The 23486-nt window shown below is 37.1% G+C and overlaps 1 protein-coding gene and 1 pseudogene across 1 annotated transcript; one reads left to right on the plus strand and one right to left on the minus strand.

Moving 5' to 3' along the window:
* The first annotated feature begins 260 nt into the window (after positions 1-260).
* LOC149831749 (transcription elongation factor SPT4 homolog 1 pseudogene) lies at positions 261-788 on the plus strand (annotated as a pseudogene).
* An 18350-nt stretch (positions 789-19138) lies between these two features.
* LOC149831750 (uncharacterized) lies at positions 19139-22316 on the minus strand. Its single transcript, XM_090012205.1, has 4 exons — positions 22051-22316; positions 20853-20956; positions 19828-19946; positions 19139-19409 (listed from the first exon to the last, which is right to left on the minus strand). Exons 1-4 carry the CDS (start codon positions 22298-22300, stop codon positions 19331-19333), a joined length of 552 nt encoding a protein of 183 aa, XP_089868331.1. The 5' UTR covers positions 22301-22316; the 3' UTR covers positions 19139-19330.
* Positions 22317-23486: the final 1170 nt, after the last annotated feature.

Below are 23486 nucleotides of genomic sequence, written 5' to 3' on the forward strand. Positions count from 1 at the left end.
TCGTGTCGGGTTACCCGTTTAATAAACGGGTCGGGTTCGTGTTTGCCACAGCCGACCCGTTTATTAAACGGGTCGGGTTCGGGTTGAAGTATTCTGACCCGCCAACCCGACCCGATTGCCACCCTTACTCCCATGATTTCTAGGTCGCGTATGTTCTCATCAGAAGGCATGGGTCTCCAAATCCAATCAGCCTATCGAGAGTCGCCATTGTTGCAACAGTAGCCTAATAACTATCTCCAGAATCTGGGGAAGAGATCAGCATGGACCGCGCTGCTCAGGTACCCACGAGCTTCGGCCAGGAGTTGAGGGCGTGCCTTCGTTGCAGGCTCGTCAAGACCTACGATCAGGTCTTCTTCTTCTTCTTTTTCTCTTTTTTCATTTGGTGTTCTCACGGTGGGTTTCGTTTCCTTTTCATGGTTGGTTGCATCAGTTTCGGGAGATGGGTTGCGAGAATTGTCCCTTTTTCAATTTGGACAAAGACCACGAGCGAGTCGTCGATTGCACCAACCCCAATTTTAATGGGTACCTTTTTTTTTACCTCCCACTCAATTCTGATTCCCTTTTTTTTTTCGGCCCTAAAAGAGTTCCTTTGGTTCAATTGTTTGCTAGTCTTCTGTGGTCATTTAACTCCCAATTTAGTCATTTGTTATTGTTTTTTTTTCCTTTCTAAGAGTTTCTGTAGTTTTTATGCATTGGTATGTTTTTGGATCAGTAATGAGGTGGTAGTCACTATGAATCAAGATTATGTTCATTTCGTTAATTCATTATGTGCTGTAAATCGTGGGTGAGTGTGTTAAAGCACATGGTGTCGTGAGAAAGGTGACTGTAGAAGAGTCGAGAAAACGGGGACATAAAAGGGCACGTTTGGAAGTGAAAAAGATGCAGGAAAAAGTGATACAAGGTAGGAAAACAATAAGGTTTTTTAGACCCTTCCAAATGAGAGGGACTTTTTCTATGATGATGTTTTTTCTAAAGAGTACACTTTTTGATAGGAAAGGGTGTCAACAGGTTGGGTTTACCCTGACCCGACCCGTACCAAACCTTATAGTGTCCGGGTACGGTGATAAATAGGAAGATTGATTAAGACTGGGGTCCAGTCCTGAAGGTCCGATTAATACATGGAGCTGGGTATAGTTTCTAAAATTTTATGCTAGACCCAGGCCGTGTTCCGATTAAGACCCACAAATTTTCAATGTAAAAATGATAAAAAATATTATTTTACCGGGTGTGGCCTGGGTCTGGTTCATGTACTTCTTATCAGGTACGGGTGTGATTTCTCTTATGGTGGGTCTGATTAGACCCGTGTCTGGAACCAATACGATACCCGAAAATTGGAGTCAGGTCTGGTTCTACCTGAGTCCTAACCAAACCTGACCCGTTGACACCCCTCTCATCACCACCACCACTACCACTCACTATCACCCATCTCTCGAAAAACCATACGGAAGAAGCTCCATCACTACGATGATTTTCCACCACCACCATCCATCTCACCACCACCACTACCCACCTCCCGGAAAACCGCCCTCCTCATGATGATTTTCCACCATGCATCTCACCACCACCACTACCACCCACCATCGCCCACTTCTCAGAAAATCGCGCTGAAGAAGCTCCACCCCGCCCCCCTCCTCTCTCTCATTTTTTTAAGATTTTCTATTTTATTTTTCTAATGCTACCCAAACAAGTGAAAAATTTTCATTTAGAAAAATTATCATTTCAAAACTTCTCATAGGAAAATTTTTCTTTTTCTATGAGAGTATTTCTTGCTTCCAAACGTGCCCAAAGAGTTTCCTTCCCAACGTGGGTGTGAACAGTCCTTCTATTGGAAGGTTGCTAGAGAGAAAGAATCAATTAAGAAAGTTAATCCTAAGAAAGAGTTTGTAACTAGACTTCCTAAAGAAGTTGGAGTCTGCTATATTGAACGAGGAGAGACTCTTCTCACTGTATGTAAACCTCATACATTATTATAAATAAAAAACCTCTCTCGTTGGATTTGCTGAGTGAGAGAGAGGCCTAAACCCATGGATGTAGATCCTTTCAGATCGAACCGCGTTAAAATCTCGTCTTATTGCTTTGTGTGCTTGTCGTGGTGTGCATACGCTCTTGAAATTTATGAAGTGGTAAAAATTTGGGTTGAAATTGATCTCCTTTGCATGGTTTAGGAGTAGCTCATAGCAGTTTCTCTTAATCGGATGCTTCCCGCATTGATTTTGGCCTTAATGCGTGTACTGTTGGAGTTGTCAGTTTCCTTCTTCTTTAAGTGAATAAAGGAGGTTCACACATTTTGAAGTCATTCACAAACATGATTTGCGAAGGTCATATTATATTTGAGAACCTCCTTTAATTAAACTCTTACATTTGCGAATGTCCTGGCCTTTGCATGCAAATGTCCTCACACATTTTTGAGTGCCCTCAGGCTTGTGTCCCTTATACTGTTTTAGTAAAAGGAGGTTCACACGTTTTGGGGACATTCTTTGCAAACCTCACATTCTTTGCAAACCTCCTTTAACTAAATACTCTCACATTTGTGAATGTTCTGCCATCTATAATTGCTTTGTTGTTGATGAATGGGGGTGTTCTAACATCTCTTTAGATAACAATTGCTTTGGTATCCACTAACAGGAACCATACCAAGATGATAGAAAAGTTCAAAGTTGGTCTATTGTCTTATTGTAAAAATTACAGTGAAATTCATCTCCAATGAAACTAATTGAATATTTAAGGGGATTAGACGCCCATATGAAAAAAAGAAATGCAAAAAGGTATCTTCATAAGTATTAGACAAGGTCGACTGTTGTGATATATGGATGGCTTGGGTTAAAATAAAATTTATGGTCTTCAAAAGTGAAAAAAAAGAATATTAATCAAGATACCTTAGGCGTCTCAATTGCTTGGAATGATACTTTCATAGCATGTGATGCATGTCCAAAGTCATTCAATCCAACCATCATTAAATCTTTTGTATTTCATTTCCGGCAATTGGTATGTTTCCCAAATATAAGGATAAGCTTGAGGAGCTTATAAAGGCCGATTTTTGATATTTCCATGATGATACAACGTGTTTGACACATCTTTGTTGGTGATGGCATTATGAAACGACTGGTATCACCTTTTTTTTCCCTTTTTGAGGGAAAGTGGAAGTTTCGCTAAATGAAAGGAAAAGAGGTTGCCCAGAAAGCAACCAAACAGGAGATAGTAATGGAATTCAGTGGATAATAACAGATTTCAACAGTATATGTAACACAACCAGAAGCATGTCAAAAAACCTTGACAATCATAATTTTTCAAATGTCTCAGGTCTCGAATTTTTCCTTTTAATTTACTATGCCTGCCATACTTATGATCAAGCTTCAGTTTTGAATATCTTCTATGGCATTGAAAAATCACTTCAAAAAATGGGTTTCTCTAGTTTTGAATAGAATTAGATTGGTGTATTGGCTACTAAAACCTAATTTGACAGAAACATTGTAACAAAGCAAATCATAGGGGTTGATGTATGTTCTATGGCATTGAAAATTCATTTCAAAATTTGTTTTTTTTTTTTTAAGTTCTAGATGGGTGTGGAGGGTATTACTTTAATTTTTGAGATATGTGACACGTGTAAACCACATAGCATACTAAACGCACTCTGGTTTTGTTTGGTGGGGATGAAAGATAAAGTGTGTGACAATAAGTTGGAGAAACAAACAAACCTCCATTCTCATGCTTGGCTTTTTCAAAAGGACAAAAGCAGCTAGAAGTTGCTTCTTGCTTTTCCTATACTTACCTTAAATCCATGAACTAAAAACTAGGAAATGAAACCAAATATCTGGTTGCTGGTTTTCCTAAATTTGAATAAAAGTTGCACAAGTACTAGCGACAGACTGTTCACTTGGTTGGGGTGCTTTTTGGGCATCAAATTGAGTCCGTTTGAAAGGTTGTGTACAATTAGGGGTGTCAACGGGTTTGGTTCGGACCCAGGTGGAATTAGACTTGGACTGGATTTTTGGGTATGGTATCGGGTCCACTATAAGAAAAATCATACCCGGACCTGATAAGAAGTACATGAACCAAACCCAGACCATACTCGGTAAAACCATATTTTTTTTATCATTTTTACATTGAAAATTTGCGGGTCTTAATTAAAACTCGGGTCGGGTTCGGGTCTGGTATAAAATTTCAAAAACTATACACAGGTCCATGTATTAATTGGACCTTCAGGTCCGGACCCGGGTCTTAATCATGTCTTCTTATTTATCACCATACCTGGACCCTATAGGGTTTGGTTCGGGTCAGGTCTGGCTGGTTGACACCCCTAGTATCAAGTAAGGAAATTAGTCAGCACGGAGGGGGATCAGTGTAATGGGATTCTGGTTGAGGTTTGAATCTTGAGAGCATCATATCCTCTTGCATAAGCCGAATTCTAGCATAGGCCCTAGGGTGAGGCCATGAGGGTCTCAGAGTTTTACACCGCTGTGATAGTGACTGTCTCTGGTCCCAATCATGGTTTCTCCGAGTTATAAATAGGAAAAAAAAAAAAGAATTTTGGTCATGTGTGAAGGATTTTCCGTATGTGAGAGACACGAACACAAAGTGTGACTTGAGGTTCACAAATTCCTTACAGAATACATGAGGACACAATTTTTTATCAAAAAATGTCCGTAATGTTCAACAGAACAATGTGTTTCCCGATAACCCTTACAATTTTAAAAAATCTGCCTATGTTCAAAACCGCAACTATTTGGCAGTAAAAGGACCTTTTCACTCATGAATTTCCTCTGATATGCGAACTTACCTCTCAAATATCCAAATATTCAAATTTCTCCTGTATTTGCAAATTTCCTTCCACATATTTGCAAATGTCCCCTTGCATGCTTTCACATTTAAGAATGTCTTGTCGCACGTGAATGTCTTCACACATTTGCAAACTTCCTCCTTACCTGTGCCCCTTGTGTGTTTTTTAATAAAAGGGAGTTTGTTTGAAAAAAAATGACACTTAAAAAGTGTTATGGGCATTTAGCGGCACTTCAAAAGCATCACTAAAGCCTTTAGCGACACTTTAAAAACATGATGGACATTTAACAACACTGTAAAAGTGTCACTAAATTCTTTAGTGACACTTTAAAAGGCGATGGGCCTTTAGCTTCAAAAGCATCCCCAAAGCCTTTAGTGTCACTTTAAAAGCGAATATTTGAGGGTAAAATCATAAAATACAATACGAATTTCTCATGTTTTAAAAAAAAAATCACATATTTGAGAGGATATTCACATGTTGTCATACTTGGAGAGGAAATTTGCAAATGTAGTGAAAGAAATTCTCATACTGCAAATAAAAGAGAAAATTCACATATTTGAATATTTGAGAGGAAAGTTATGAAGAAATTCTCGTGTGCCATTGGGTGAAGAGATCTTTTACATCTGAAAAGTTGTGGTTTTGGACCAGGCCGATTTAAAAAAATTGTAAAAGTTTTTGGAGAAATGCTATTTTTGTTGTACAGTACAATCATTTTTCATAACATAAAAATAAATTTTATATTTTAGTTTATAAAGATATATTTATAAGTGGAGATATTAGTACTATTCTCTTTGTCTAAAGGGCATACCAGAGTGACATAGCTTTTCCCTGCTGAAGACTTGCTATGACATTATGCATTGGATAATGAACCACCATTTTTGTGTCCCATCATGCTACACTTAGCTATAAATTTGTCTGATTATAAACAAAAAAATAAATAAATCTCATGGGTGTCACTCCTTCAGCAAGCCGAAGCCTAGCGGCTCTCTTGGGGGCAAGAGGAAATCTCACGGAGTTTTATGCTGCCATATCAGCGACTGTAAGTATTACAGGCAAAGCCAGTGGGGCTAGGTCTCTGTTCCCGGGGTTGGTTTCTTTGTGTAAATAAAAAAAAGAAAAGGAAAACTTTAGATTGCTTAAAATATCGAGTTCTAACAAAAAATAGATAATTATGGTAAACTTGCAACTAATTCTGATAGAAGCTACAAGCAAAAGAATAAGAAAATAAGTAAGCGGGTCTTGAAGACACATTGTTTTTGAAAGGCAAGCTGGGTTAGGCAGACTCCTACCAATTATACCACTATACCATTGGGTTTTGAACCTGCAACTTTCCAACACAAGGTGACGTGCACTAGCTGCTCCTACCAGACAAACGGTTGGTACTAGAATATGATAAGGTCTGAGACTTAAGTTTTAATTTCTTGGCCCCCCCACTACCTAGCAAGTAGCAAAAGGATAACCTAAGCATGAATATTAAAAACCTATTCATTTTTCTTTATTTTTTTTGGAGTGGGGAAATGGTGTTATGATTGATTCATGATAATGCTACTTTAAGCCATCTTGAGGCTGTTGATTTGTCCAATTTGGTTTCCACCCCTTTCATTTAAATCATTGCCAAAAAGGAAGTTTGATTGGATTAACATTGATCCAAATATACATAAAGAATCTGGGGTCCCAATCACCTTTGCCGCTAAAAAAAAGAAAAAAAAAAATACAAAAAGCAAATTATATGTGCACAAAAGAGGGTTAATCTGATGTCTGGATGGCTAATATTGCATTATTTTGCACGATGGATCTCATGTTCGGACCAATGGGGGCATATCTTACCTTGCCTAGTAATTAAAGAAGGAAAGAAAGAAAGTGTGTCCAAAAGCATAGGCAAACAATTATCCAAGTGAGTGATCCTGTCTAAAAAGTAAGGAAAAAAGAATCCCTGTAAATGCATAGTTTTAAAGCTTGAAAGGTTAATTGAAGGTCAATTGTATATGGCTTTGTATAGAGTACATTTGTTGCAGGGGTGGCCATAAGGATTAGACATGACACATGACTAGTGGCTCATAATCTGAATCTATTTCCAGTCAGAAAAATACATGAACCTGACAAGTGGAACCCATATTGGGTTCCATATGGTTCTGTCAAATTAACTAAAAGACAGGTTGAGCAAGATTCCAGTCATGAAAATGTAGGGTGCCACAAAAGAGGAGGATCTTTGCCCATATTACCAGTATGTTTCATCAACCTTTGACTTGACTTATAACTAGGTTTGAATCCTTTAGACATTGCCAAACATGGATCTGGATCTAATCCTGAACAATGTTGATAGTGAGGTGTGTTTGCAGAAAGAGGGCCTATCCCAGAGATGGGATGATCCATCAAGCTATGGAAGGAACACTTGTTGGACAGAGGTTGTCCATTTGGCTTTCATGGAGTTCATACGATCATGGATCCTTCTTTTGGAGTATTATCCGAAGAATTAACCCACGAATGTGGTGTGATTGGCCATTTAAAATCACTTTTGGAAGCCTGTGAAACATTTTCTTGCCTTAGAAACCAGGCCTTTTTTTTTCTCACGTGAGAAAGTTGTTCACAGCTAGAAAAATTACTACCAGAAGTAATTTTCACATGTGAGAAAGTTTACCCATGAAAGTTTTCTCCAACCTTTATGCCAAGGAAACAAATCACAACTTTCTCAAGGGAAGTGGTCTACTTTTCTTCATGCAGATGTGCATTTTCTTCACATGAACAAGCTCTCTAAGAATTGACAAACTAAACATAAAGTGACCTATCAGATGGAAAGCCACACCTACACAACTCAGTTTGCGCTTGAGTTGTAATGCACGACGTACATAAAGTCAGGTCTAGCTCACAAGGGCTCTGCTCATTTGGTAGGAGTGACTCTTGATTGTCAGCAAGCTGAAAATATGTCACAAGTTTGAAACTCACACGTGTGCATCCTTTGCTACAAGGCCGAAGCTGAGTGCGCTCCCCTGTCAGCAAGGGAGACCTCGAGTTTTTGGACCAATGAAGATGCCAGTGAGTGAGATGGTTTTTTTGCGAATTACTAAACAAAAATTTAAAACCAAGTCTGTGTCTAGTCTTGGGTGGCCATTGCATAACATATAGTGAAACTGCTGCAGCAATCTTGAATACAGAATAGGTATACATCCCAGTGGGGTTTGTTTCTTTGTTTTGTCCACTCATTAATAACTTGATATATATTGACAACACTCTTTAAGGAGCGAACTGAGTCATGGAGTATCAGGTGCAATGTGATTGCACACTTTTAGTGTGACACCGCTGTTGACCACCCTCCATCTTGATGAGAGTTAATGCTGCTAACGTCCTTTTTACGAGGACATGTCTTGGAAATAGTAGGTGAGTTGAAAAGTAGTTTAAGTTGAAACGGGTGTTAGTGCTTTAAAAGGAAAAATATGTGTTAGTGGGTTAGTGTAATTCGTGGGTGGTGTCTTAATGGTTGTGTCTATATAAACATGCATTAGTATGTGGATGTATGTTCTTTGTTTTCTGTTTTTTTTGTTCTCTTATGATAATGCATTTAGTTTTAGTAAGTTATCTTGTGTATGTGTGGTAGAGCTTGTGTTCATCTTGTTCTTTGAGCATTTTTGGTATCAAAGCTTAGTTATGGTGAAGCTGGGTGGTGGTGAAGGTCATAGCTACCTTCAATTGGTATAGCGAGGTAATCATTTTTGTGGTTCATGATGTCAAATGATATAAACACATTCAACCTCTTAAAATCTCTCGCTCTTATTTTTAGTGGAGAAAATTATGAACTTTTGAGTATAAAAATTCGAACATTCTTTATCTCGCAAGATCTTTGGGATCTAGTAGAGACCGGTTTTGTAGGAACAGAGAGTTCTAAAGCTGGAAAAAATGGCAAATGCAAACGAGATTAAAAAAATGAACTCCAAGGCTTTACTTGTGTTGCAACAAACAATTACATATTCTGTTTTTTTTTTAATTGCTAATACCATGAAAGCAAAAGAAGCATGAGACATGTTAAGGCAAGAATTTTATGGTGACAAGAAGGTAACCATAATAAAACTCAAAACTCTATATAAGAAATTTGAGACATTATTTAACATGATTTTTTCTTTAAAATTTATGTTATTATTAATCAAATGCAAACTTTTGAAGAAAATATTAATGATCAAAAGATTGTAGAAAAAGTTGAGAAATTTACCTTCAAAATTTGATCATATTGTCATTGCTATCGAGAAATCTAAGGACTTGTCAACTTACTCTTTTAATGAACTAATGGGTTCTTTGATGACTCATGAAGCAAGAATGAACAGATCAATTGATAAAAATATTGAGCATGCATTTCAGTCTAAGGTGAAGATTTTTTGACAAAGATAAAGATGGTAAAAATTTCTCTAATCACAAATATGTAGGCAGAGGTAGAGGAAGAGCTAGTTATTGTGGTCGTGGTCGAGGATGAGGGAGATCCTACACCACCCAACAAAAATTAGAAAGTAATGAGAAAGGAGATAAAACACAAAGTCACAAAGAAAAACAATGCATGTTTTGTAAAAAGATGGGTTATACTATACTAGTGGGATAAAGCAAAGCAAAAAGCAAACTTTTTCGAAGAAAAGCAAGAAGAAGGTAACTTATTTCTTAATTGCTTAAATTCAATTTAAAGTATTGGTGGTGTGTGGTTTCTAGATAATAGATGCAGTAACCACATAACATGCAAAAAGAATTTGTTCTGCCATATGGATGAATAGTGAAATTGCAAGTTAGGCTTGAAAATAATAAGCATTTGAAAATTGAAAGCAAATGTACTATCACTATTAAAACTAAATCAGGTGGAGAAAAGAAAATTAGCAATGTCTATTATATTCTTGGCTTAGCTCATAACTTGCTTAGTAAGGGTCAGTTGATTTAAAAAAGGTTATTCAATAATATTTTATGATAATATGTGTAAAATTAAAAGTAGAAAATCTAATATTTCACATATTAAGATTTACATGGTTGACAACAAAATGTTTCCTCTTGATATCTCACATATTGATGAGTATCTTTTTACTGCTAATGTAAAGAATGACTCTTAGCTGTGACATTTACATTATGGTCATTTGCACTTCAATGGTTTGAAGTTTTAAGTAAAAAAAGATGGTGTGTGGTTTGTCATCTGTTGTTTCTATTGATAATGTGTGTGAAGGTTGTGTTTATGGCAAACGACATAAACAATCATTTTCTATTAGAATAACATGGAGAGGCAAAATGTCTCTTGAATAGGTTCATGCCGATATATGCAAACCAGTACAAACTCTATCTTAGAACAAGAGTAAATATTTTTATATTATTTACTGTTAATTTTTTTTTGTATAAGTTGGGTTCTTTCTTATTAAAAAGTCGGAGGCATTTGAAAATTTTTAGAAATTTAAAGTCTTTGTTGAAATAGATAGTTAGCATATTATAAAAACTCTCCGCAATAATAAAGAAGGAGAATTTTTATCTGATGAGTTTGTTTTTTTTTGCAAGCAAAATAGTATCCGCAGACAATTGACTGTAAGAAAAATACTGAAAAAATGGTGTTGCTGAGCAAAAAAATTAAACAATTATAGAAATGGCTCGAAGTATGCTAAGTGAGAAGGAATGACACATCAATTTATCTTCTAAACATATCACCAACTAAGGCAATGCACAAAAAGACCTTGTATGAAGCTTGGTGGAAACAAAAACCTGATGTAAGCTTTCTGAGAATCTTTGGTTTTGTTGCTTATGCTTTGATTCATTCAGATGATCATATTAAAACAGATAAGAAAAGTGAAAAATGCATATTTTTTGGGTACAATGAAGAAACAAAGGGTTATCGATTGTTTAACCCTACTACTACAAATTTTATTATTCGAAGAGATGTTTTTTATGAAAATAGTTGTTGAAAAGAAAAGGAGAATCAAGTCAACATTTAACATTTTTTCAGGATGAACTTATATTGACTCCATCAAATGAGAATATATTGACTCCATGGATCTTTATCTCCTTCCACTTTAACTTGAAGAACATTATCTAGTGATTTAAATGCCCTGGCAACAATACTCCTCTATAAAAGGTACAATCCTTATATGAAATTTATAAATCATGCAATTTTGCTTTTATGGATGCAGAGCCAATATTTTATAAAAAGGCATATTGAAAAGAAGGGTGGGAAGAATCTATGAGAGAAGAAATTGTAGTCATTAAGAAGAATAACACATGAGAACTTGTAGACTTTCAATTGAAAAAGATGCAATAGGTGTGAAGTGGATCTACAAGGTAAAGTGTGAACAAATACAAAACAAGGTTAGTTATAAAGGGGTATGCACAAAAACATGATATAGATTTCTTTAAAACTTTCTGTCTTGTTGCTTGAATTAAATCTATTAGACTTGTATTGGCACAAAATGACAAGTTTTTTAATTTGATGTTAAGTCAGCCTTTTTAAATGAGTTTTTAAAAGCAGATGTGTATGTTGAGCAACCACATGGATTTATTGTTGATGGAAAAGAGAAGAAAGTTTATAAGTTGAAGAAAACTCTTTGTAGTTTTAATCAAGCTTCAAGAGCGTGGTATGAAAGACTTGACTCATATTTTCAACAAAATGATTTTCATCAAAGTGAAAATGAGCCTACATTATATGTTAAAGTGAAAGGTAATGGTGTTCTCATTGTTTGTGTTTATGTGGATGATATTATATATACTGGTTTTTCAAATCATCTTATTGAAAAATTCAAGAACAATATGATGCAAAACTTTGACATGACTGATTTGGGGCTCTTGTATTACTTCCTTGGACTTCAAATTCATCAAACAGTTGATGGCATTTTTATCTCTCAAGAAAAATATGCACTTGATCTTCTTAAAAGGTACAATATGTCCAATTACAAGGAGAGTTTTACTTCAATGAACACGAATGATAAGTTGTCATCAAATACTAGAACATGTGTAGATCCATCCGTTTCTAATTTTAAGTTAGTTGGTTATGCTATATTATAGAGCTCAAAGAAACAATCTTCTACAACATTATCATTATCTGAAGCCGAATATATTGCAGTTTACGTAACAACTTGTCAACTTATATGGATGAGAATGATTTTAGAAGATATGCAAAATCTCAAGTTTCAACAATAAAAATTTATTGTGACAACATGACTATAATAGCAATGACAAAAAACATATTTTTCATGGCAGAACCAACCACATTGACCATCACTATCATTTTATTTGAAATATTGTTGCTGAAGATATAATTGTGTTGACACATTGTTCTACAAATGATCAAGTAGCTGATGGTCTCACCAAAGCGCTTTCACTTCCAAAGTTCATCAAATTCATAGATTCACTTGGTGTCTCCAGTTTTGCATCAAAGGGGAGTGATGAGAGTTAATGTTGTTAACATCATTTTTATGAGGACATGTGTGGAAATAGTGGGTGAGTTGAAAAGTCGTGTAAGCTAAAATGGGTGTCATTAGTGCTTTAAAAGAAAAAACATTTGAGTGTTAGCGAGTTAGTGTTATACGTGGGTGGTGTCGTAATGGTTGTGTGCCTATATAAACAAGCATTAGTCTATGAATGTGTGAGTGTGTCCTTTATTTTATGTTATTTCACTGTTCTCTTTTGATAATGCATTGAGTTTTAGTAAGTTCTCTTGTGTGTATGTGTGCTAGAGCTTGTGTTCCTCTTCTTCTTTCAATACATCTTTGAGGTACAACTTGTTAGCTTTGGGGCTCAAGAGCAGATGGTTGATGATCAGGTGCAGCGAAACACTTAAAATGTGTAATCACATTGCACCTAATCTCAATTCAAGCCGAGTGAAGTCATCTATCCATGATGCATTTTGAGGAATTTATTTATTTTTTAGATAACTGGGAGAAACAATCTCACTCACCTAGTTCATGACACACACACACACACAGAGAGAGAGAGAGAGAGAGAGAGAGAGAGAGAGAGAGAGAGAGAGAGAGAGATTTTCCATTATGACCTGGTAGGGGTATGGATCCCCTCATTTGACATAAGATGGGTTACAATCCCACATTCAATTCTAACCTTTCAACCAATACCTATGATTGGTCCATATTCACCAACGGGGCTCTATGTGGTTGGTAGGAGCTATCACTACACGTCTTCCTGTGGTGGGACATTGTAGGTTCAAAACCCCAGTGGTATGTTGAATAATAACTGGTGGGGTTTGCCTAACCCCATCCTGCCTTTCAAAAAAAAAATATTGGTCCATATTCTAACATGGATGTGCACTGATAGTAGTTGTCCAGATGCATCAACTGGATGGCTAAGATCAACATAGCATCCTTTATATCCTATGTCAAATGATAGAACCTTTTTTGCTTGGTAGGGGTGAAACCAGGCCAAAACCGTTCACTGGAAAAAAAAGGGGCCAACTTTTATATAAACATCTTGTAGGATCATTTCAAATTCAGACAAATGGAATCAAGCCTATCTAAGCCAGACTCCAACTAAATGCAATTCACTTCCACTTGTTTCCATGTAAAACACATTCTCCCAATACTTGATTTCCTTTTACCAACTGAGAATGGGAGCTCATGTCAAGGCCATATTTCTGCATAAGATATAAATCCAAGATCTCGTGTGAAGGTTAGATCTAGTTCCAGACCAACCATCATTCATCCTGATCCCTTTATGTTCAGCCTAAATTACCCCCCCCCCCCCAAAAAAAAAAAAAAAACTTTTGTCATTCAAAAGTTGAGACTCCTACCACGACTGTAGTTACCCATGTGGTCAGTGGAGTCGTGTGTCAAGCTTAAGGCCTAGGATTGAATCATGTTGGCCCATAGCATAGGGGTTGTCATTGCTTTATCACGGTTGGGCACGTAAGGCTGGGAGGTCGTGTGCTCAAACCAGAGTTTTATCTCGCAAGGAGGGAAGCCCATTAAGTGACCCGATTCTCAGTGAGGGTTATTTCATCATAAAAAAAGTGGAAAGTCTCTTGTCTTGACACTCTGTGGCTCAATGTCAGGTTGATATTGCAAACATTCATATTGCTCACCTTTATGCTTCTGTCAATTATCGTTGACGTTGGGTTTTCAAGGTGACGTTGGGTTTCAAATTTTTTCAATTGGATATGTCACGACACTATAAGTGACAAAGTCATGGTATCTTGTTGGCATCCGAATAGTTCATTCAGACTGCCGAACAAACCTATTTTCATGACCAACATTCTCAATTAAATTTCCTTCACCAAGCTCAACATTTTCTCCAACCTGGTTTTCACAAGTAACCTCACATTCTTGAGTTATATTAGGAAAAACAAATCCCGGTTTTGAAGCTCGCTCCCCTTGAAATTCTTGCCCTTGTTTTTCAAAAAATGATTTCTCTTCATCAAATTTCACATCTCGAGAAACATAAAGCTTTTTGTTTGCGACATCATAGCAGCGGTATCCCTTTTTAGAAGAGTCGTAACCAATAAAAATACACTTGATGGCTCTATGTTGAAGTTTGTTTCTGTTGGAAGGATGTTGTCAGACATAAGCATTGCAACCAAAAGTTTTTAAATGTTTAATAGAATGTTTTCTTTCATCAAAAACTTCAATTGGAGATTTGAAATTAAGAATGTGAGTGGGCAAGCAATTTATAATATAGCTTGCAGTACTGACTGCATCCGCCCAAAAAGTCTCTGAGACATTCATTTGGAATAGAAGAGATTTTGTCACTTTAAGAAGATGACAATTTTTTTGTTTTGCGACTCCGTTTTGCTGAGGAGTGCCAACACAAGTTGTTCCATGTTGGATTCCATGCATATTTCTGAAATTTATAATTTTTTCATTCATATATTTTGTCCCATTGTCTGTCCTTAAAATTTTTATTTTGCAACTGTAGTGTGTTTGAATCATATTGTAAAACTTTAGAAAATAATCAAACACTTCATCTTTTCTTCTTAGAAAATATACCCATGTGACTTTAGAAAAATCGTCAATAAAGGTTAGATAATATTTGAATCCATCATAAGAAGTCACATGCGAGGGCTCCCAAACATCAGAGTGAACAAGTTCAAAAACATGAGATGACGCCGTTTCTGATTGAGAAAAAGGAAGTCGGGTCATCTTAGCATATTAACACACTTCACAATTGATGCAATAAAAAAATAAATCAGGTTTTAACCTTTTCAAAATTGAGCCTGATGGATGCCCAAGTCTCAAATGCCATGCTTTTCCTTCATCATGTTGATTGATAAGAAATGCCTTATTTTCTCCATCCAAAATATAAAGCCCCTTTGATTCCTTCCCCTTACCAATCATCCTCATTGTCTTGCGATCCTGAAATATAACCTCAGTAAGAGTGAATATCACATTACAGTTCAAAGTATGAGTAATCTTACTAACCGACAAAAGATTCAAAGTTAAACTTGGAATATATAATGCATGATGAAGTTGTTTTTTAAAAAATTTACTTCACCCCTTCCGATGATCTCTATATGTGAGCCATTGGCAGCATCAACTGGTCTAATACTGCTAATATTTGTAACATTCTCCAGACATGATATTTTTCCAGTCATATGATCAGAAGCTCCAGAATCAATAATCCATGAGCAGTTTGAGGAATTAGTTATAAAGCAAGAACAAGACATACCTGCTTCCTTGGAGACTGTAGTTGCCATATTGCATTTGGTAAACTCCTTGAGGATTTGAGTCAGTTTTTCAACAGTTAAGAGCTCCTCTTTAGAATCTGGCTGAGTTATGTTGGCTTCAAGACGATCCTGATTGTTGTTTCCTTTTGAAAAAATAAGTTTTTTATTCAACTTCGAACAACGATCCTTGGTATGATTGCCTTTCTTGCAATAGGTACAAAATAACTTTTTCTCTTTAAATTTTTTGTGGTCTAGATCATATGAGAACTCACCATTCTGCCTTTCTTCACGTTTCAGGACAAGAGCAGACCTGTTGTTGTCAATTTCTTCATTTTTATTATTCATGACTTTTTGACGTGTCTCTTCTCTCATGATGGTGGCACACGCTGAGCTTAATGTAGAAAGTTCAAGGGTCATTAAAATTTGACTCCGGACTTGTTCATAATCTTGTCCAAGGCCAGCTAACATTTGAAAAACTTTTTCCTGCTCACGCCACTTTTGAAAAGCAATTTGGTCAGTAATAGGTGGAATATGAGAATCAAACTCATCCCACTTGCCTTGAAGCAGACCAAGATATTCAGTGAAAGATTTATTTTCTTTTTTTAAATTATAAATTTCTTGAGCTAACTGATATCTCCTCCCAACATTATATTATTCACCATATAGATTTTTGGTTGCATCCCACAACTTTAGATGAATCAAGAAAAAGAAACCCATTGGCAATATGTGGTTTCATAGAATTAAGGAGCCACAAGATAACCATGTGATCGTTGGACTCCCATTCTTCATATTTGACATCATCATCAACAAGTTTAGGTTTTTTTTCATTTACATAACCTAATTTTCCTTTACCACTAAGAAATAAAGCAACAGATTTTGACCAAGGAAGATAGTTAAAACTATTTAAAGGTACCGTAGTGATTTTCAACGAAGGATTGGCTTGCTCTTGAATCACCACCGTTTGTTGAGAGGATTGGGAAGACGACGAGCTTGATTCGGCCATTGACTATGCTATCACTTGATAAAAAAACATGAACCAAACAACCTGACTTTGATACCATGTTGAAAAGCATACCATTCATGCAAACATGATAAAGAAAAGAAAGAGAGTATTTATGTGGTTTGGTCTTATAAGACCTATATCCACACACAGCAGAAGCTTGATTTCCATTATGCAACTTCACCTATATATATATAGGCGAAACAAGAGAGTACATGGAAAGAGAATTGATTACATGGGTAAAAAACGAAAAGGGCCACCTTGAGCAAGAAAGAGGCCTCCTAGAAACTTTAAACGTCACCTTGAAACCCAACTTCACTTTGAAACCCCAATCGTCACCTTGAAACCCAATGTTACCTTGAGTCTTGTGACATCATTATTCATTTCTGGTGCCTTGATACTGCCAATTCATTACATTCTATCTTTTAATCAAAGAGCCTTCTTGTGAGGATGACATATACAGGAGAGTATCCTTTTGGCACATGAAGGACTGGATTCTCTTATCCACTATCGCATTCCAGTTGTTCATTTAAAGCTTGATCTTTCCAAAGCTTATGATTATGTTGATTGGAGCTTTTTAGAGCAAACTCTTCAACTTCTTGGCTTTAATCATACATGGATTCAATGTATCATGCCTTTTGTATCAACGACTTCTTCTGCAATGTTACAATGCTGCAATGTTGATAAATGAATCCCGAGGTGATTGGTTTCAAAGTTCATGCGGCCTACGACAAGTTGACCCTCTGTCTCCTTATTTCTCATTGCTATGAAACACTTGGCAAGAAGATTACTAGCAAGGGGAACTATCATCACCCAAAATTTTGAATTGGTGCCAGTCCTTCTCATCTCTGTTTTTTTGTTGATGATGCTTTGCTTTTCACAAAGGCCACTATCTCATCAATTACTTAAAACGTATTTTGCAAGAATTTGAGTCTACAAAAGGAATGCCGGTTAAACATTTTGAATCCTTTTTTATTCATGTGCATATCAATCAGAAACAAGCATGACATCTTTGCAGTATGTTGGGATGGACATTTGGATCTCTTCCAATCAAATATTTGGGTCTCTCTTTTCACAGGTTGGATCAATAGTCAGCTTTGTCAGGGTATTGTACTTAAGGTCTCTAATAGGTTGGCAAACTGAAAGTCAAAGCTTCTGTCCTATGCAGGCCAACTGTGTTTGATCAAGCATATACTCTCGAGTATCCATTTATACATTGGCTCCTAGCTTTTTTGACTCCCTCACTCTACTATTGAGGCCACTAAACGATCATTTCAAAACTTTCTTTGGAACAACTCTGACACACATTCACACTTTCATCAAATGAGATGGGCCACCTTGTGCATACCTATTCTAGAAGGAGGTGTTGGCTTACGTCGCATACAAGATGTCAATAGGGAGAGCCTTGCCTATCTATCATTGATGGTGCTTACAAAATGTTCCCTCTGGGCATCCTTCATGCATGCTAAATACATGTCACAAAAGAGTATGCCGTACGTGATCACTCAGGAGAGGTTCTGTTGGCCAAAGTTGTAAAGAAAATAATAACCAGAGAGAAAATAGCAGAAAATTGTTGTATTCAATTAAACTTTTTACATTACATTTTATACACGTAACAATCCCTGATATTAAGGGATCTCCAGCACACAAAAGATCAGATTTACATTTTACCGAATACAACTCCTAAACAGACGATAAGGTAAGTTTAGACCTTCCATATCGTGATCCTTAATAGAATAGCAGCATTTGATGCGCGTAACACTGACTTGCCTAACAGAAGTTCAACAATCTTTTTTTTAGGCAGACCCCTACCAGTTATACAACTATACCATTGTGTTTTGAACCTGCAACGTCCCACAATGTGACGTGCACTAACTGCTCCCGTTGGTGGAGTTCAACAATCTTTCTCAGACCTAGTTTCAAAAGCATCGTTGCTTGACTATGTTCTTAGCTTTTTGGATAAGAACACATCCATTTCTTATAATAATCGTTTGTGGATCTCTTGGCTTCGACACCTTCCTATGAACAGTAGAACTTTGCATCCAAGGTTTTCAGCTCTTCATCTTTTTCTAGCCAGTTGTTTTGTTTCTACTTGTAATCCTAGTATGCCAGTTTGTCTTCTCCTCTCCAAAATTTTCGAAGATGACACAAACATTATCTGTAGGGGTGTCAACTGATCGGGTTTACCCGGACCAAACTCTATAGGGTCCAGGCATGGTGACAAATAAGAAGACTGGATTAAGAGCCAGGTCTGGACCCAAAGGTTCAATTAATACATGAATCTGGATATGGTTTGTAAAATTTTATACCAGACATGGGCCCGACCCGTGTTCTGATTAAGACCCACAATTTTTCAATGTAAAAATAATAAAAAATATTATTTTACTAGGTATGGTCCGGGTCTAGTTCATGTAGTTCTTATCGGGTCCAGGTATAGTTTATCTTATAATAGACCTGAGTCCGGACCCAATACCATATCCAAAAATCTGGTCTAAGTCAACCAAACCTGACCCCTGACCCTGACACCGTTGACACCCTTAATTATATGGAAAGAGAGGCCTTTTATTTGAATTGATTAAACTCTTGCATTTGTAATATAAGGAGGGCCTATCCCCCAACATTGCTTTATCGAAAAAAAAAAGAAACATGCCCACTTGGTGTAAGTTATTGCCATCCAGCTCTAGTTTCCAATGCTGGCCTTTGCCAAAACTTTCAAACACTCAAATCATGCCAACTTTAGAGCTTTAAAGTATTCCATCACGAAGACATCTTGCACAAATGGGATGCCAGACATAAAGGAAAAGCAGAAAGAAAAGAGAAAAAAAAGGAAACAAGGTTCAACCCGAAGCACATATTACACAGACAAACTGACATAAAAATATAACATTATTAAAAATCTCTGCACGTTGACAAGATGGGTGCAGGCCCACAAGGCCTGGACGACCCTTTATTTTGGTGGTTTCACAATCAGAACGGGGCATTTTGCATGGTGCGCAACGTAGTCGCTCACACTACCCAGAAGTGCTCTGCAAAACAGCAACCAGAATTCTTAGTCACCCAAAGTTGAAAATAATGCCAATAAAAAATTGAGCAACTTTTTATTATTATTATGGGCAGATGTTCTAAAGCTTCGCCAAATCAAGAAGAGTCCTGACCATAGTTACCGGAAGCCCCTAGAGCCTGTAAGAATTGTAATTTCTATAAAATGCAAAGCAAAAGTGGTTGGGGATCATGATTCTTAAATATAGGAAACACAATTCTCATGTCATACAGATCTCAATGGCCATGATTGAAAATCTTGATGTCCATGACTAATAGGAAAAGGTAATTCACTTTGACAAAATGTTACATTTTACTAAAGTAAATTATCTTTCTTAATACAATTCTTACATTGACAAGATTTCACATATCTCTTATTGAATAATTCTGCATACGTGGAATTACCTCTTGATGGTGCCTAGACCACGGCTTCCTACAACAACAAGATCAGCATGAATTTGATTAGCAACTTGGCATATCACCTCCTTTGGCTCTCCTTCAACGGTCGATGTTTCTGCATTTACCTGTGAAAAGTGTTGCCAAAGATCCCTCCTTAATAAATGTACTGTACCAATCACCATTTATTGACATAGTCACCATCACCATCACCATAAATGCTTAAAAGAAGAAAGCTAAAAAAAATAGTCCAATGTTACATTGTATCAACGTGAATTCAACATCATCAAAGTTGATACACAAAAGTAGAGCCCACGGAGTTTTAAGCAGCACAGCTAGGTCTCTGGTCACGGGGGTGATTTCTCAGCTGAAATATAAAAAAATGTTATGCATATTCATCTTCTGATAATTAGGCCCTTTATTAATTAAAACTGCCAAAAATGAGACTACGTCCAGCTCCTACTTCCTTTTCTGATAGATTGTAGATTGTATAAAGGGAATCGTGTTCTGTTATAATTCATGAATAACAGACGGCATTGGTGCACAAATTTTAACTAAAATGTTTTGTGGGTGATGTTGGATGGCTAAGAAGATACAGATTTTTCCTGGATTTTCAAATATTTCTAATAAACTTCTCGAAATTCCAAGACCCCACCCAAGGGAGCGTTTGAATGCGTGACTCACTGGTCTGCCTGCTGGGAAGAGTGTGTCCCGCCCGCCCGCCTCCGACTTACAAACTCAAGGCGCTTGGGGCAGAAACAATTCTTTTTTTTTTTAAAGGCAAGCTGGGGTTAGGCAGACCCCTCCCAGTTATACAACTATACCATTAGGTTTTGAACCTTCAACGTCCCAACACAAGGTGGCGTGCACTAGCTGTTGATGGAACTTTGTTAATTTAACTAAGTTGACAGGACGTCATGAGTTAGAAACCCACAAGTGTGTGTCTTTTGCAGTGTGCAGCAAAGGAGACGCAGAGTTTGGTAGAGCTCTTAAGTAAACTTTTTCTTTTGTCTAAGAGGCAAAACGAAACTTACATGCTTCTCACTACAGAATATGGAAGCTCGTCCCAGGAGTGTTGCACTATCTTGTTCCTGGCTCTTCCTCACCGACTCGATAACCATAGGAGTCACATAAACACCTGCACCACCAAAAAGCCAAGCAGGAAAATTTCCCATCCAAGTCTCATTCCAAAAATATAGTGATCTTACTTACGTTTGCAATAGATTAACAAACAACACATGGAAAGCAACTAATTACGAGGGTAGATCTAATGATCGAACAAAATACCTGACAAGGTACTCGGCGATCCAATCAATGAATGCCACAATCACCGTTCGAGTCGGCTCCTATATGTAAATGAGCTAAGCACGAACATGGGCAAGCTCGGCTTGTTTTTACACATTATATGTTTAAATATAATATATTCTATACATAATAGGTATTATATATATAGTTATCAGAAAACTAAAGACGTGGTACACTGTTGTGAGGCAGTTATTCAAGATAGAAATGACACGAATACAAATATAAAACCAACTGGCTAGCTTGTTATAAAAAGTATTGTTTTTAATATGAAAAATGCAAAAAAACAAGGTAAAATGAGTGAGAAATGACTAGAATCAAGAAGAAAACGTTAAAGAAACGAAAGAGAATCGATCTTATAAACATGGAGGAAGTGGGTTTCCCACTTATGAAAATCGAGATTACCATAATTAGGAGGTAGGTTTCCTAAAGTTTCTCTTGAGGAAGCGAGGAGTTTCCTGCTTCCAGATGGTGCTTTGGGGGGGAGACAAGCTTTTCCACGTCACAAGAAGCTTCCCGTAACTGTGGTTTTATACACTTACTATGCATACTTTTTATATTTTCTTTATATATTATGAAGCTTTAAAAAAATACTTAAAAAACTATTTTATCATAAAACAAGCCAGCTTCTGATCAGCTCGTAAAGCTTGGCTTGTAACGAGCTCACGAGTCGTCCCCCCCCAAGCAGTGGTGCACCGCGCAGTAGCCTTATAACCAGCCGAGCCCGGACAGCCCAAGCTGGGTTTGTTTGGCTCGTTTACCAGCCCTAGCTAGCCGGAAATTAAGAGGATCAAGCGAGTGCCTTTGCATGATATATACTCATCAAGTACTGGATCTACTCTGATCACTAATTACACATTTTCCATTGTATACGCTACGTTTGGCATCCCAACGAAAATCATGATATAAAGTTGATGAACTTCAAATTACCTGGACCGCCAGGGAAGAAGTACTGCTGGAAAGGTTGGATGGCGTGGACAATCACCAAGCTTCCAAAGTCTGGACTCTTGTCCCCAAACAGAGTGTCAAGTGCCCAATTCAATGCGTATAAGCTCCCCTCGCTATCATCCAAGGCAACCAATACCTTCATCTCCTTGTTCTCCATGGGATGCTCTTCGTCTTTCCCTTCTTCGTCCTTTCCCTCTCCTCTCAACAACCTTCCTTCTTCACTCGACTCCATGGCTCTCTCTCTCTCTCTCTAATGGAGAAGTCGTTGGGTATTTATAAGGGTGGAAGAGAGAAGGCGTGCATTTTGGGAAGGGCATGTTGCCCAACTAGGGACATACCAAATGACTAAAAGAAGTATTTCCATTTTGTCGTGTCAATTTTTTCGCAAGTTGAACACTACTACATCCCAGTTGTGTGCAGGATTTTTTTTTTCCATATTTATCTTGGGACAACTGCGTCCAGGACTGGAGACCTTTTTTTCAGATTATAAATTCAAAAAAAAATAAATTTGATGGCAACACAGACGGGGCATGAATGAAAAATTTAGCAGAATTAAGGCATTTATAGAAGCTTGCCACATCGTTAACGCATTTGGATATGGGCGTGGCGATAAAGTCAAGTGGGGATTCGGAAGACGACAAAAACCGTGAGCTGGATCCAATCAAAACCGAAACGATCACTGTTGCTTTGCTGCTGTTTTCTAAGGAAAGTTTTATTTTAGGAACCCAGATTTTACGCATAATTTCAAAAAATTGACCAAAATTTTGAAATTTCTTATACAGTGCCCACATTTTTTAAAAATTTCCAAATAAGGATTTGAGGTTTATTTTTGGGTAAACAAGACTCGCTGGGAAAGCCTCATGACTTTTTTTTTTCTCAAGGGGAGTACACCTGACTTCGGCCTTGTAGCAAGGGATGTTAATCCTTGGTTTCGAACTTGTGACATCTGGTTAGGGGATTATATCACTATGTGAGGGTGCTGCACTCCTTTCTATGCCTATTCTACAGTTGCACCCAAATGAAGCGGCCAACATCCATGGCTTTCTCAAATATTTTCCTTCCATTGCTTTCCCTATCTATACTGCTTCTTAAAGATGAAAGAGTACTGGCGTATACAAAAACATTTTTATTTATAAACCTTTTAAATTCACACAAGTTATGTGAGTTTATTTTATTTTTTATTTTTACAGAGAAAGTCGGGGTTAGGCTAACCCTACCAGTTATACAACCATACCATTTGGGGTTCAAACTTACAACGTCCTAACACAAGGTGATGTGCACTAACTGCTCCTGCCAGACAAGCGGACGCCCCATTGGTTCAGACAAGCGGAGACCCCATTGGTTAAGACCCCATAGTGTCCTCAAGAGAGAGAGAAAGTTAGGAAAAATCATCTGGTTGTTATATTATTATCATATCA

The sequence above is a fragment of the Nuphar pumila genome, chromosome 7, assembly GCF_984573655.1.
Source record: "Nuphar pumila chromosome 7, dmNupPumi1.hap1.1, whole genome shotgun sequence".
In the NCBI taxonomy this organism is placed as follows: Eukaryota; Viridiplantae; Streptophyta; class Magnoliopsida; order Nymphaeales; family Nymphaeaceae; genus Nuphar; species Nuphar pumila.